The sequence below is a fragment of the Myotis daubentonii genome, chromosome 9, assembly GCF_963259705.1.
Source record: "Myotis daubentonii chromosome 9, mMyoDau2.1, whole genome shotgun sequence".
NCBI classification, from domain to species: domain Eukaryota; kingdom Metazoa; phylum Chordata; class Mammalia; order Chiroptera; family Vespertilionidae; genus Myotis; species Myotis daubentonii.
In genome coordinates this window covers 16,454,351-16,468,578 of record NC_081848.1, presented here as the reverse complement: position 1 = coordinate 16,468,578, position 14,228 = coordinate 16,454,351, and the positions used below count along the sequence as shown (strand labels likewise).

The window sequence follows — 14,228 nt, the reverse complement described above, 5'->3', positions numbered from 1 at the left end:
CTATATCTCTTATCTATTTGTTTCCTGTCCTTTTATTAAAGTTTTATATCATTGTTTCAGTTGCTATCTGAGCTATGCTAAGGAGGTTTGGGCATGCAGTTTCCACATGTGAGCCAAAAGATTAACAGGGGAAACAGCAACACTGAGACCATGGCACTGGGGACAATGAATATTTGAGAGAGAACCTTGGACGGGGACAGGGGCGGGGGGTGAATTTGGGGATAAGAACTGTGCCAAAGAAGTCCAGCATCCCCTTTTCACTAATGTTTCTCTCTCTGTTCCTGTGCTAGGGTCTAGGCTTTATTTTAGCAACTAAGAAGCAGTTTCGGCCAGCTAGAAGGGGTCAAGGCAGAGAAGGGGGAAAGGGACATATGTAATACTTTCAACAGTAAAGATTTAAAAACAAAGAAAAAGAAGCAATTCCTTTATGAATCCTGTGATGCCATACTGATGCTGAGCTGGTTAGTCTTACATAGTTCATATTAGAGCTGCACCCAGTTACCAAACAAGGCTGGCCTGGACCCTCAGGCAGTGGGTGAGGCCTCTGGCGAGGGTAGGGTGAGAGGGTAGAGCAGAAAGAATGGCTTCGGTAATACAGCCTGAGCTTCACTCATGGATCTTAGTGACTGCTGTTAATTTTACTCATCCATATTCTCTGGTAGGCCCTCTGACTCTGTCTAGAGGTCTTAAATATATAAGACTAGAGGCCCGGTGCATGAAATTTGTGCCCTTGTGGGGTGGGGGCGTCCCTCAGCCTGGCCTAGTTTCACTCTGGCTCTGTGGCTCAGTTGGTTGGAGTGTCTCCTGATACACCAAAAAGGTTGTGGATTCAATTCCCACTCAGGGCACATTCCTAGGTTGGGGGTTTAATGCCCAGTCGACAACCAATCAATGTTTCTCTTACATCTCTCTCTCTCTCTCTCTCTCTCTCTCTCTCTCTCTCTCTCTCTTATATCTTTCCTCTTTCCTTCCCTCCCTCCCTCCATTCCTCTCTCTAAATATATCCTTGGATGAGGATTAAAAAAAATTTACTTTCTATACTACTTTTTGACACTTAGTATCTATCCTACTTTAGATGTTACCATTTTATCTTCATAATGAGATTGTGAGCTTCTTCATAGACAAAAACAGGCAATATAAAACTTGCTGAATTCAATTGAAAATTGGCATTTACCTTCTTTACAAGCCACGTGGTCTTCATTTTGCTTCTTTTTCCTCAACAGAAAATGAAAACCTTAGCAGAAAGAAGGAGGAGCGCACCATCTCTTATCCTGGATAAAGCCCTACAGAAACGGCCTAGTACCAAGTAAGCGAAAGCTTTGTATTCTACATTTTGTACGTGCTACACTTCATGTTGGTTATTCGTTATCAACACCAGAATTCTCTGTTTAACTATGGCTTCTGTTCTGAGGTTATTTGAGAAGGCCTGTTCATTTTGTGAATCATAAAGCATTTTAGAGCTGGTATGCATGCTCAGGTGTTTTAAAACTGATTCAGAAGTGGATCTCATCACATAATACACAAAAATGCAAGTTCCATATACTGTTAGTTTATTTATAAAAATAAGGAGAAATCGAAATACTACAATATGAGTTCTTTTAACCACCAGGCATGTTTGGTTATGCACAAACCTTTGCCTGGTTCTTTATCATAAGATGATGCCTGAGCATGGGTAAAAAGGCAAATTTTTACCCATTTTAAATCTAGAGAAAGGTTAATAACATTAAAAAGTGGAATCTTGATTTTTTTATGCATTTTTGGTTAAATTAATTTATTAGTGTAATTTAAAGTTGAGAAACAAGCTAAGTATCTGTTGAAATGGCCATTTTACCTATTGAGTCTGAATACTATTTCAATGGCTATTTTAAGAAAGTCATTCATACTGTGTAGAAATTGAATGGATAGTCAATCATTAATTCATTAATTTTTAAAAGGCATTTTGACTCAGGAATTTTATGTTCAAAGAAATCCTGTAATAATTTTCTCCCAATCTATGAATCCTTTTATGTAAATAGAAGTCTATTTAGAGTGAGGGTATATCTGCTATTTCTATGAATGATGTGATAATTTAACATTAAATCTATATGGAAACATGGTATTTTTTTCAATGCCAAAAATATAATATAGCTAACTCCCAATCAAACTTTCAAAATCCTTAGTCATTCTCAGGACTTAACAAGTTCTCAGACTCAGGCAGCCCCCCCACACACACACACACCTGCCCCACTGCTGTCTCCCCATCACCTCTGCAGAAAATGGTGCTTATATTAGAGTCACGAATTATTCCTGCCTCGGAAATATGATGGGTTTTGTTTCAGATAACCACAGGGAGAAAAGTTTATTTAAGGTGAAGTGTCATATGTTTTAATCTTCAGTTTCTTTCCTATGGGTCTCTCTGGGTTTGTAATATGAGTGCATGGTGCTGGGGGACAGAAACTTTACCTGTCTTATAGAAATAATGCTTTTACTCTAAGTAATGTTGGTGCTTAATGTATATGCCCCCCACCCCTCCCCCCAAAAAATAAAAAGCTGTTGGGTACTGAATGTGTACAAAATATTTGCAAGTAAAATAATCCCAGGATTGGAAAGAACCTTCAAGATAATCTAGTTCAGTGGTTTCCAAACCTAAGTCAGTATTCTGGAGTGAGACCCAGTCATGCTTTTCAAAAACTCTTCAACTATTATTGGTTGCATGAATTAATGAATGAGCAAGTGACTCCATTTCCAAACCAAAATAGTAATTTAATCCATTGGCACAGTAGTTTCTGACTTTCCTGCCCTCCTTTAAGCAGCCAGTACAACAAGAATTTCCTTTTTCACTGGTATTATTTGTGAAATTCTGGCTAGGGAAACAAGGAGATTCCTTTAAGCAAAATAATCCTGAGTTATTATTAGGAAATTATTTCATGCAGCCAAATACCACAAGAACTCATGTACGTGGTCCAGAAATGACACACGTGTTGGCATTCTTGTGGTATTTCTTCACTGTTTACTTAGGGATAAATTCAAACTCTCCCTCCAGAAATTCACTTGTTTTGATATGGCATTCAGCCCACCTTACAGAACGCACACAAAAATGTTACCCGCTTTTGTTTAAAATTACAATCTGTTAGCACTTTCAAGTTGGTATTCACCTGTCCATCCCCATTCTTACCTCCAAATTAGTTTCTTGTGTCTGTGCTGTTTGCAAGACCTTGTGCTGGGTGCTGCAGATACAGTACCTCTTAAAGCTCTGCTCACTGCTGCCGGGAGGAGAAGGCAGTGCCGGAGGAGCACTGTGGTCCGGCAGAAAGTGCTTGGGCCTGGGCTGCATTCAGACGCTGGCTCTCCATTCTGACTTCCTGTGTGGCCTCAGATAAAGGAACCAATCTCTGAGTCCGTGTTTTCCCCTGGGAAATATTAATCCAGTGCTTGCATTACAGAATGTGAAATGAGAAAATAGCTGAAAATGCTCAGAAGATTGGCTTAGTTATTCGTTGCGTCTTTCCTTCCCTTACATATATTTCATTTTCAAGCTTTAAATGCCCTTACTCATCCAGCGAAGTCAAGTTTGTTAAGGCAAAGCACCTGCTCTATCATTACAGCATTATATAACTAAAAGTTACTCCTTGAGCCTGCCTCATTATATAGTGGAAATTGAGTCAAAGACTTGCCCTAAGTCACACAGTTAATTCAGCATTAGAAACAGGACTAGAAACCCAGGTCTTTGGTCTTGATGGAATATTCTTTGCAGTACACAAGCAAAAGTTGTATGATATAGTGTCTAAGAGCATGGATTCTAGACCCAAATTGCCAGGTTTGAATCTTAATACTGATCTTTGGTATGTTTTTAAACCAGCGATAATAAACAAAACCTATCTCACAGGTTGAAAGGCAGACTAAGTAGGGTTTATATGTGTGTAGAGAAGTCTGTGGTACTTTATTTATGCTGAATGTCTAAAGGCTATTTATTATTGATACTAACAATAGTAGCAGTAGTAACAACAGAAGTTGAAATACACATTATCCTGGAAGCGAGATTCTTCACATGGCAGATGGGAAGTGAAAAATATGAAAGATGCCGTCTGGAAGCCAGCTAGATGCTGACATTAAATTCACTTTACCAAGACGATTCTAGGTCTGGCCTGAAGCAAGATTAGCTCGGAACATTTTGGATTTATTTTTTATTTTAAGCTTTGAGAATTTTTTTAAATTTATCTTTATTGTTGAAAGTATTACAGATGTCCCCCCTTCCCCCTCATTGACCCCCTCCACCCTGCCCTTGCCCCCTGCCCCCCGGGATTTATCCTTGATAGACCCTGACAACTCTTGAGGTCTCCCTAGGAAGAAGGTGAGAGTACGTACACTTAGGAGGATTCTGGGAAATGAGGGCTTGGGGCACAGAGCAAACTGGCCTGGTTTGCTCGGCCACTGGAGGTGAAGAGGCTCTAGGACAGAGGTTCTCAACCTTCTGGCCCTTTAAATACAGTTCCTCATGTTGTGACCCAACCATAAAATTATTTTCGTTGCTACTTCATAACTGTAATGTTGCTATTGTTATGAATCATAATGTAAATATCTGATATGCAGGATGGTCTTAGACGACACCTGTGAAAGGGCCGTTCAACCGCCAAAGGGGTCGCGACCCACAGGTTGAGAACCGCTGCTCTAGGAGGTTCCTAGGTGCCAAAGCCATGAACCAAGAGCAGACACAACTGAACTTGCTGGTAAGGATGCTGGGTGCAAGCCCAGCCAGAAGGCATTGGAGGACTAGGAAAGCAGCTGATTGCTAATTGGCTTCTACTTTTCTTTAGTCAGTTCACTCCTGTTGTGCATGACACACACACACACACACACACACACACACACACAACATTGTCCTCCTCAGACTGTCCCCCATTATGTGCTACAAATTCCTCTTCATCCCACTTGTTCTCTGTCATGTAAGCATCATAATTTTAATATTAGCCTAAAGTAGATGATAGTTTACCATACTTTCAAATGCGAGGAGTAGTTTAGTGAGGATTGTGGCCAAACATTTCATAACAGAATGAAAACGTGCCTCTTCCTATGGCGGTTCAGGGTGAAGTTTCCAGATTTGGTAATTAGAATAAACTGAATGACCTAAAGGCCGCTCTTATGCCAAGACTCTAAAATAGTTATGATAAGTTTGATATAATTTAAAGAAAAAAGAAGTTTAAAAAATAAGTTACTAGACTTTCTTTTGGAATTCAATAAACGTTCTGTGCCTAGATACAGTTTCTTGATATAAGACTTTTAAATAAAATTTTGAATTTTAGAGTAACTTTTTATAAATATTTAAGGCCTTTTTTCAAAATACAGTAAACTATAGTTGACCCTTGAACAACATGTATTTGAACTGCATGCGTCCACTTATACCTGGGTTTGCAATAAATAAACAATTGGCCCTCTACCCCCAGCTTTCCCATTTGTGGATTCAACCAACCATTTGTCAGTATTTTCAGTGCTCAGTTTGGAAATCCATTTTAAAAACGAACTTGAGCATCTGTGGATTTTGGTTTCTGTGGGGCTTGTGAGGCCCTGGAACCAATCCCCTTCAGATACTGAGGGACAACTGTAGTTAAGTTTTTGGGGAGACAAATTTACAAGATGGATTTTCAACTGTAGTGTTCTCAGCATTCCTAACCTCTGTGTTGTTCAAGCGTCAACTATATACTGACAGGTTATCTTAGAAAAAAATCTGACCCAAACGCTATTCATTCTGCTGCCTTGCTTACATGCCAGTTGGCTCTACATACGGCCCATTCCTACAGTTTTGGACAGTGTGTTCTGAGGTTTTAATTGACAGACCCATGGATGATTCAAGATAGGGGATTAGAAGAGCACAAAGTAGAAATTTATGGCAAGAAGATTGCCGGCGGCGTGCGAGATCCCTTCTCTCCTTGCAAGGAACATTTTCCAAAGTTGTAAAATTCAGATGTGAGGGAAAGAGACAGCAATTGCTTTATAAGGTGGCAAAGTTGGCAAATTTTTACCCAACTGGAATTCGTTGCTTTAAGGAAAAGGCATCCTTTATTATCACTTTATTATTTTCAAACTACTTTTCATATTCGTTAAAAAATGATCAAATACATCTGTGCCTGGTGTGCTGTGCTGTTTTCCTATGGCAAGATTCTGGGCGGAAAGCTTTAGAAGATTATATTAAACCTCCCCACATTCTAGTGGGCTGTGACAGGGCCAAATTAATTTATTTTTGCGCTTGCAGAGCAGCACATCCATTTAATTTCTTCATTCCATCTATAGCCTAATTTGCTAATTGCGGTTATGATTCAATTTTATCTTCCATTTTAGCACCAAGAGAACACTACCTCATTAGTGAATGTTTATTCACCCTTCCTCACCTCTCTCCACGGGGTTAGCAGGCTGTCCTAAGACATCCGTACTCTTTTGGGCTCACTACTCCCTTCCCCAGAACAGCTAGGATTTCTCAGAGGAGGTTTTGAATTTCACGACTGACTTTCCTTCAGAACCCTGAAAAAAAAAAAAGCACACGAGAAGGAAGCAGAAGAATAATTGTTACTATTATTGAGAAGCCTCATACGATTGTGATTAAGAAAAGTGCAAGCTCTGGGGCCATTCTTCCTGGGCTTGAATCTGACCCAGCTTCTTCCGAGGCATGATAACTTCAGCAAATTCCTTAAGCTCTCTAGGCCTCACTCTCCTCATCTGTAAAGCGAGGATAACCTCATGGGGATTGAGTTAATATTATAAGGTATCTGGCACATTGTATTACATAAGATTTCTATTAAATAAAATTATCCAAGCTCTGACCAGGTCGTGCAGTTGGCTGGAGCGTCATCCCACTCACCAAAAGGTTGCGGGTTTGATTTCTGGTCAGGGCACATACCTAGGTTTCGAGTTTGATCCCCGTGTATGGGAGGCAACCAGTCGATGTTTCTCTCTCACATTGATGTTTCTTTCTCTCTCTGTCCCTCTCTCCTTCCCCGTCACCCTCTCCCCCTTCCTACCTCTCTGTCTCAAATTAGTAAAAACATATCCTTGAGTGAGGATTAAAAAATAATAATTAAAAAAAATTAAACTAAATTATTCAAAATATATAAATCTTTATGCTTCCCTGTCACATGAGGTCTAATTTTCTTAGTGCTCCAGGTGTAGGTCTTGTTCTCTCAGCTTGACTATCTGCTTTTTGAGTGAAAAGAATCTTGTTTTCTACTCTTTAAATCTACATGTACAGTGTCAGGTATAGAACGGATATTCTATAAATATTAGCTAAGCTGAATGAGGGCTTCCTTTCTTGCCCTAGCCAAGTAGATCATCTCTCAGCTGGAGTGAAAAGAGAGTAAGAGTCCACTGCTGCCTGAGAAGTAATATAGGCAGTGTTGAAAAGACACACAAAGAAGTGACAGTTGTGGAGTGACCAGCTGTAGAGTGCATATTGATTTAACTAGAGGCCCAGTGCACGAAATCATGCACGGGTAAGGGTCCGGCTGGCCCGCCCTGATCGGTGCCCATTGGGCCAGCCAAGGGGAAGGGTCGCAGGCAGTTGGCGGGCCAGCCCTGCCCCCTGGTTGAACTCCCAGTTCAACTCCCGGTCGAGGGGACAATTTTCATATTAGCTTTTCTTTATATAGGATACTTCTAAATGTTTAACTTGTCATCTGTATTGTGAACTATTGGTTCTCTGACACAGAGCTCCTGGTGTAATGAGAACACACAGAGAATGGATTCTAGTCCCTGCTCTATCACTAGATGATCCTGGTAGTCACCTGGCCTTTCTGCAACGAGGACTCTTTCCTCATCTGGCAATGGTAGGGGGCAAGGCAGAGTGTGGTTGCTTAAACCCCTTACATTCTTCCTCCACCAGCCCCAACTCTACAATTTTGTGTGTGGTTTTTTTATGTTAACCATAACTCAGTCATAAGAAGAATGGCAAATTGTATCAGTAGTCATTGCAGACCCTTTTATCACAACTCTGAAACATCTTCAAGAGTGTATCTGTCACACTGCTGGAGATTAACTATGCCTTCCATCATTTCAGGGCAAAGGCAAACGTTTGCTGCTGTGGGACTTTTGGTCAGTCTGGTGTCCTAATGCCATTTTGACAACCAGCACCCACAGTGACCCCAGTGAGTCCTACTTCCTGGTATACACGCCTTTCTCTGACCCATCCCCATGTTGTAGCAGAGTTGATCTGTGTAACCAAGAGGACATGGCAAAAATGGTAGTATCACTTCTGACATTAGGCCATAAATTACCAAGCTTCTGTCTCAGTTGTTCTCACGCTCTCTCTGTCTCTGAGCACTTGCTCTGGGTGAAGCCATGTCCTGAGGAGCCCTATGGAGAGGTCTACAGGGGAGGAACTGAAGCCTCCAACCAGCAGCCACGCAAGGGAGCTTGGAGACCGGTCTTCCAACCCCAGCCAAGCCTTCCGAGACCGCAGCCTCCTCAGAGACCTGAGCCAGATCCAGCCAAGCCTCTTCCTGGTTCCTGACCCTCAGAAGCTGTGAGATAGTAAATCCGTGTTGTTTTAAGCTGCTGTGTTTGGGGGTCATTTGTTATGCAGTAATAATCAATGTAGTAATCTTCAAATTATGACACTAGTTTTCTGGGATATTTCTTCCATGTACCATTTATGTGCTCTTATGGCTAGAGGTAGAAAGACAGGAATAGGCACTGTTTCCATTTATAAATGAAAATGCTTATTCCTCATATCATGTGATTTGTTAGAAAAGGAGACAGATGATATTCTCTCTTTCTAAACAGCAATATTGAGATACAATTCATACCATATACTGTACCTATTTCAAGTGCACAATTGAGTGGTTCTTAGTACATTCACAGAATTGTGCAGCCATCACTATAATCTTAAAGCATTTTCATCCCTCCTAAAAGAAATCCCTTAGCCATTAGCTCTCATTCCTCATTCTCTCCCATATCCCTCCTTCCCTTATCTCCAGCTCCAAGCAGCCACTGAGCTCTTTTCTGTTACTATAGCTTTGCCTCTTCCGGACTTTTTATATAAATCCAGTCAGGCACTCTGTGGTCTTTCGTGAATGGCTTCTTTCAGTTAGCATAATGTTGTCAGCTTTCATCCTTGATGTAGCTAGTATCAATACTTCATTACTTTTAGTTTTCAAATAATATTCATTATATGGATAGATACACCATATAATGAAATATTATTTTGTGTATGCACTCATCAGTTGAGGGACATTTGAGTTATTTCTACCTTTTGGCTATTACAAATAATGCTTCTGTGAACATTCATGTATAAGTTTTTGTGTAGCACATAATGGGGGATAGTCTGAATAGGACAATGTTGGGGTGTGCGTGTGTGTGTGTGTGTGTGTGTGTGTGTGTGTGTGTCACGCACAACAGGAGTGAACTGACAAAAATAAAGTAGAAGCCAGTTAGCAAACAGCTGCTTTCCTAGTCCTAGAGCCTTCTGGCTGGGCTCGCACCCAGCATCCTTACCAGCAAGTTCAGTTGTGTCTGCTCTTGGTTCATGGCTTTGGCAACTAGGAACCTCCTAGAGCAGTGATGGCGAACCTTTTGAGCTCGGCGTGTCAGCATTTTGAAAAACCCTAACTTAACTCTGGTGCCGTTGTCACATATAGAAATTTTTTGATATTTGCAACCATAGTAAAACAAAGACTTATATTTTTGATATTTATTTTATATATTTAAATGCCATTTAACAAAGAAAAATCAACCAGAAAAATGAGTTCGCGTGTCACCTCTGACACGTGTGTCATAGGTTCGCCATCAGTGTCCTAGAGCCTCTTCACCTCCAGTGGCCGAGCAAACCAGGCCAAGCTCCCGTGCCCCAAGCCCTGGTCCCTCAGAATCCTCCTAGGCAAACTTCAAACTTCTTCCTAGGGAGACCTCAAGAGTCTTCAGGGTCTATCAAGAATAAATCCAAAAAAAAAAAAAGAATAAATCCAAAATGTTCTGAGCTAATCTTGCTTCAGGCCAGACCTAGAAATATAATCGCCTTGTTAAAATGAATGTAATATTAGAATCTAGCTGGCTTGCGGACGGCATCTTTCATATGTTTTACTGCCCATCTGCTATGGGAAGAATCTCTCTTCCAGGATAATGTGTATTTTGACTTCTGTTGTTACTACTGCTACTACTGCTAGTAATAATAATAATAAATAGCCTTTATACAGAAAGTGTAGATTATGTACCACAGACTTCACATATAAGACCCACTTAGCCTGCCTTGCAACCTACTCAGTTGAAAACACTTTCTAATTTCCCTTTTGATTTCCTCTTTGACATATGGGTTGTTTAAAATAAACTGTGATTTTTAGTATGACAAGATGTTCTTGGTTCATCTTAGGTATTTCCTGCCTCAGACCTGTAATTAATTATAATCTGGATAGTGGGGGCATTCATTGCTACTAGGTTGGTATTCATTTCTAGGTCTTTTCAGTGGATATCATTAAAATATATCTTCTTTAGATACAAAACATGTCATAACTACCCTGGCTGGTGTGGCTCAGTTGGTTAAGAATCGTCCTGTGCACCAGACGGTTGTGGGTTCAATTTCTGGTCAGGACACATGCCCTGGTTTCTGGCTCAATACTCAGTAGGGGGCCTGCAGGAGACAGCTGATCAATAATTTCACTATTACATTGATGTTTCTCTCCACCTCTCCCTTCCTTTCTCTCTATAAGGCAATAAAAAAAATATTTAAAATAAAAAACATCATAACCAAATATAAATTGATTTCCAACTTAGATTCAGGGCTACAAGTGTTTTGCTTAACCTTCAGAACAACAGTATCAATACTACCACCACCAATATGATTACTGAAGCTAGTTTTATTATTTTTTTAAGCAATTATCTTTATGGCATATCCCAGTAGTCATGTATAATCATATTACTGTTTTTGGAAGTCATTTGTAATATTTTTTTCTCTATGTGGTAATTTGGTTAACTTGTTTAATTTAATTTTTATAGTTTTATTAAACTTTATTGTATAAATGAAAACTAAGATTTTAAGTTTTATAGTTTATGATATTGTGGTTTTATAGACTTATGGAAAGCAATAAAATTTTTATAGTTTTATAAAATTTATAATTGTGTAAATATTTACATAGTCCATTTGAATCTATTAAAACAAGATATATTCAAAGAAATTTAGTTCCTGTTTCTCCTCAACCTTGTGTATTTTTCCTTTGCCATTGATAACCTAAAAAGTTCAATTTTATTTAATCAGATATGAATGTATGTTTTTATCCCCTTTCTTAAAAAATAATATACTATATTCTTTTTCTACCCCACTTTCTTTACATTACAGTATATCTGTATGATCATTTCATACTAGTATATAGAGATATTTTTCTTTCTTCTCTACAGTTTTTTTGGTAATTCATTGTTTATTCATGAGTACCATGGTTTATTCAGCCAGTCCCATGATGATGAATGATTGGTTACTTTGTTTTCACTTTTTGCTATAAATGATCCTAGAGCAAAAAATAAAATAGAAATAAAAGCTTGTACTTGTGAGAACTGGGATGACTATATATATAGTTGTGGAGGATGCTCCACATCTTCCCTTTGTAAAGGTTGTAATTTCCACTCTCACTACTGAAGCAGAAGAGTCCCTGTCCTGCCACAACCTCCCTCATGGAATGTATTGGGATGACGGATGTATCGGGGTAGTTTAAATGTAAATTTCTACTGGTGTGAAGTGAAACATATTTTAAATTATATGTTATGCTAAATAAATGTAAACTAAATTTTAAAATGTGTACTCTGTTAAACATAATCAGAAATGACATGAGGACAAAAACTCATCAGTGCAATTGAGAAATATAAAATGTTCTTTACATAAAAATAAATGCTGAATTGTTGTTTCAACTATGCCAGTTTTTTAAAAGTATACTTTGTATGTGTTAATGATGAGAGTGTCTCTGAATTTTTCTTAAACTGAGAACTTACACCCAGATAATGTTTTCATATCAGCGTTATAGTAAGAAGTAAAATTTTTACTAAATTTGCCAATTAACTCATTTTTTTTTCTAAAGATCCTTTTACAATGGATTTCTGGATGTGAAATCCTTGTCCTCCTGCTAATTTCCCCCACTGTGCTCCCTCCAGCATTTCATTTATTACAAAAAATGAGCTTATGGTTGTGTCTGTGCACCTGGATACTGAAATGAACTACTAGTACTTCCTCTTGGACATAGTAATTGTTTGCTTTTAATGAAAAATAAAATACAATGAAAACAGGAAAAGAAAACAAAGGAATCAGTACCAACTTTTTATCTTTTACCCTCCAGCAAACATTAGAGAGATGGGATGACTTTACGTGGAACCACTGGTTCAACAATGGTCCTCTGATATATTGGTTTTGGAATTATGCAGATTTCTAAACTGAGTATCAGTACTCTGCAATGTAAAGATCTGGGTTTAGTTTTCATTGGGCTGAATTTTCTTTAATTTAATGACAATTAGAGATAACTAAATTGTGGGGTGGGGACATTTCATTATTTTCTAACATTGTAACTAGGAAAAATCTTAAATATAAACAGAAGTTTATAGGATAGTACAGTGAATACTCATATACCCACTACTTGCATTTTATCTGTAATTGACATTTGCCATGTTTATTTCATCTATATTCATTTAAGTAGCTCTCTATTTGTTTATGAATCATTTGAAATTAAATTAAGACATAGTGCTTTCATCAAAATTCTTATGCATAAAACTCCTAAAAATACAACATTCTTCTTCTATACAACAAAACCTTTATCACACTTAAGAAAATTTAAATTTCCCTTAACATCATCTAATGCATGTTTTATATTCAAATTACCCTGATGATCCCTACATTTTTAAATAACTATCATTTTTAAACCAGGATTTAAATCAAGGTTCACAATTACATTTGGTTGTTAGGTCTCTTTATCTCTTGTAAAATAGAACAGTTCCTGCAACTTTTTTTTAATCCTTATTCATTAATTTTTTAAAGAGACTAGTCCTAAATTCTAGATTTTTTCTGGAGAAGAGTCAATATAATAGTTACCTATTTTTGTGTAACAAATTGCCTCAGTATTAGAAGCTTGTAACAGCAAACACTTATTATTCCACACAGTTTCGAGAATGAGAAATCCAGAAGCAGTTTAGCTGGGTGGGCCTGGCTCAGTCTCTCATGAGGTTGCATCAAGGTGTCAACTGGTCCTGCAGTCTCTGATGGTTTGACTGATGCTGGGGGATCCACCACCAGCACTCACTTGGTTTTTGGCAGGAGGCCTCAGGTTTTTGTTGTTGTTTTTGCTTTAAAAAAATTTTAATATATCGCAAGAGGCCTGCTTTAGTAACATGCTAGCCCCCAGAAAATAACCCAGTACCCTCCTTGACAGTAACATACATGCTCAAGTTGACCAGAAAACTCATATTTCTAAACCCCTGTGTGTACATGTGTCTTTGAACCAAAGCCACGGGGCTGGGGTGACTGTTGCTGCTATAACGTGCTTCTCCTGCTGACAGACCAGTGTCCACCGGCTCCCAGAGGGCGGGCAGGGCGCAGAAACCTTTCCATGGTAGTGAGGGTTTTCAAGCACCGCTACCCTCACCCACGCAAAAGGAGATTCTTATATCTAACCAGACCACTGGCCTCAAATTTGGCTCCCGGTGACCAGAATGGTTTTCCTCCTTTAGAAAAAGCACACATATCTGCACACCCATATGTAAGTTCTTTTCGTTTTGCATTTAAATACAAAAACACTACTATGCTCCGTGTTATAAAGGACCAGGCAATGAGAATTTTTTTCTTCTAAGGTAGGGCTGTCCACCCTAACACTTTACACTGAGCTTGCCTTCCAGTGGGGCCAGTTAGCCCCAGGCCACGGAAGCACAGCAGGTAAGAAGGCATCTTCCTGCCTCAGCCCTACACTTCCCTAATTCTCACTTTAATTAGAAAACTGGTTATAACCTTTTAGGAAATGGAACTTCCCACCAAGAGGAAATACCTAATCTAACCATGGAGTAAGCCCAACCCCCCACTACCCCCTTTAGCTCCCTTAAAGCAAAAAGTCCTTCCCTCCCTTCACAAATACTGTGCTCACCATCTGTACTGTAGACGCCTATTGGACAAACACTTGATGAAGTGAAAGTCGTATTTCCCTGCCCCCTCCCCACTAAGGCACTATAAAGCTTCAATGATGGGGGGGAGTGTATATGAACAGATTAAGAACTTGACCCCTCTGTTCTGGATAAAGAAAGCAAGAGGT

The 14,228-nt window shown here is 39.1% G+C and overlaps 1 protein-coding gene across 1 annotated transcript in view; it reads left to right on the top strand.

Moving 5' to 3' along the window:
• Positions 1–14,228, top strand: part of ARHGAP20 (Rho GTPase activating protein 20) — a 102,014-nt gene that overhangs the window by 15,290 nt on the left and 72,496 nt on the right. The window contains exon 2 of the mRNA XM_059708022.1: positions 1,224–1,306. Within this exon, the coding sequence (XP_059564005.1) occupies positions 1,224–1,306 (83 nt within the window). The remainder of the gene's footprint in view (positions 1–1,223; positions 1,307–14,228) is intronic.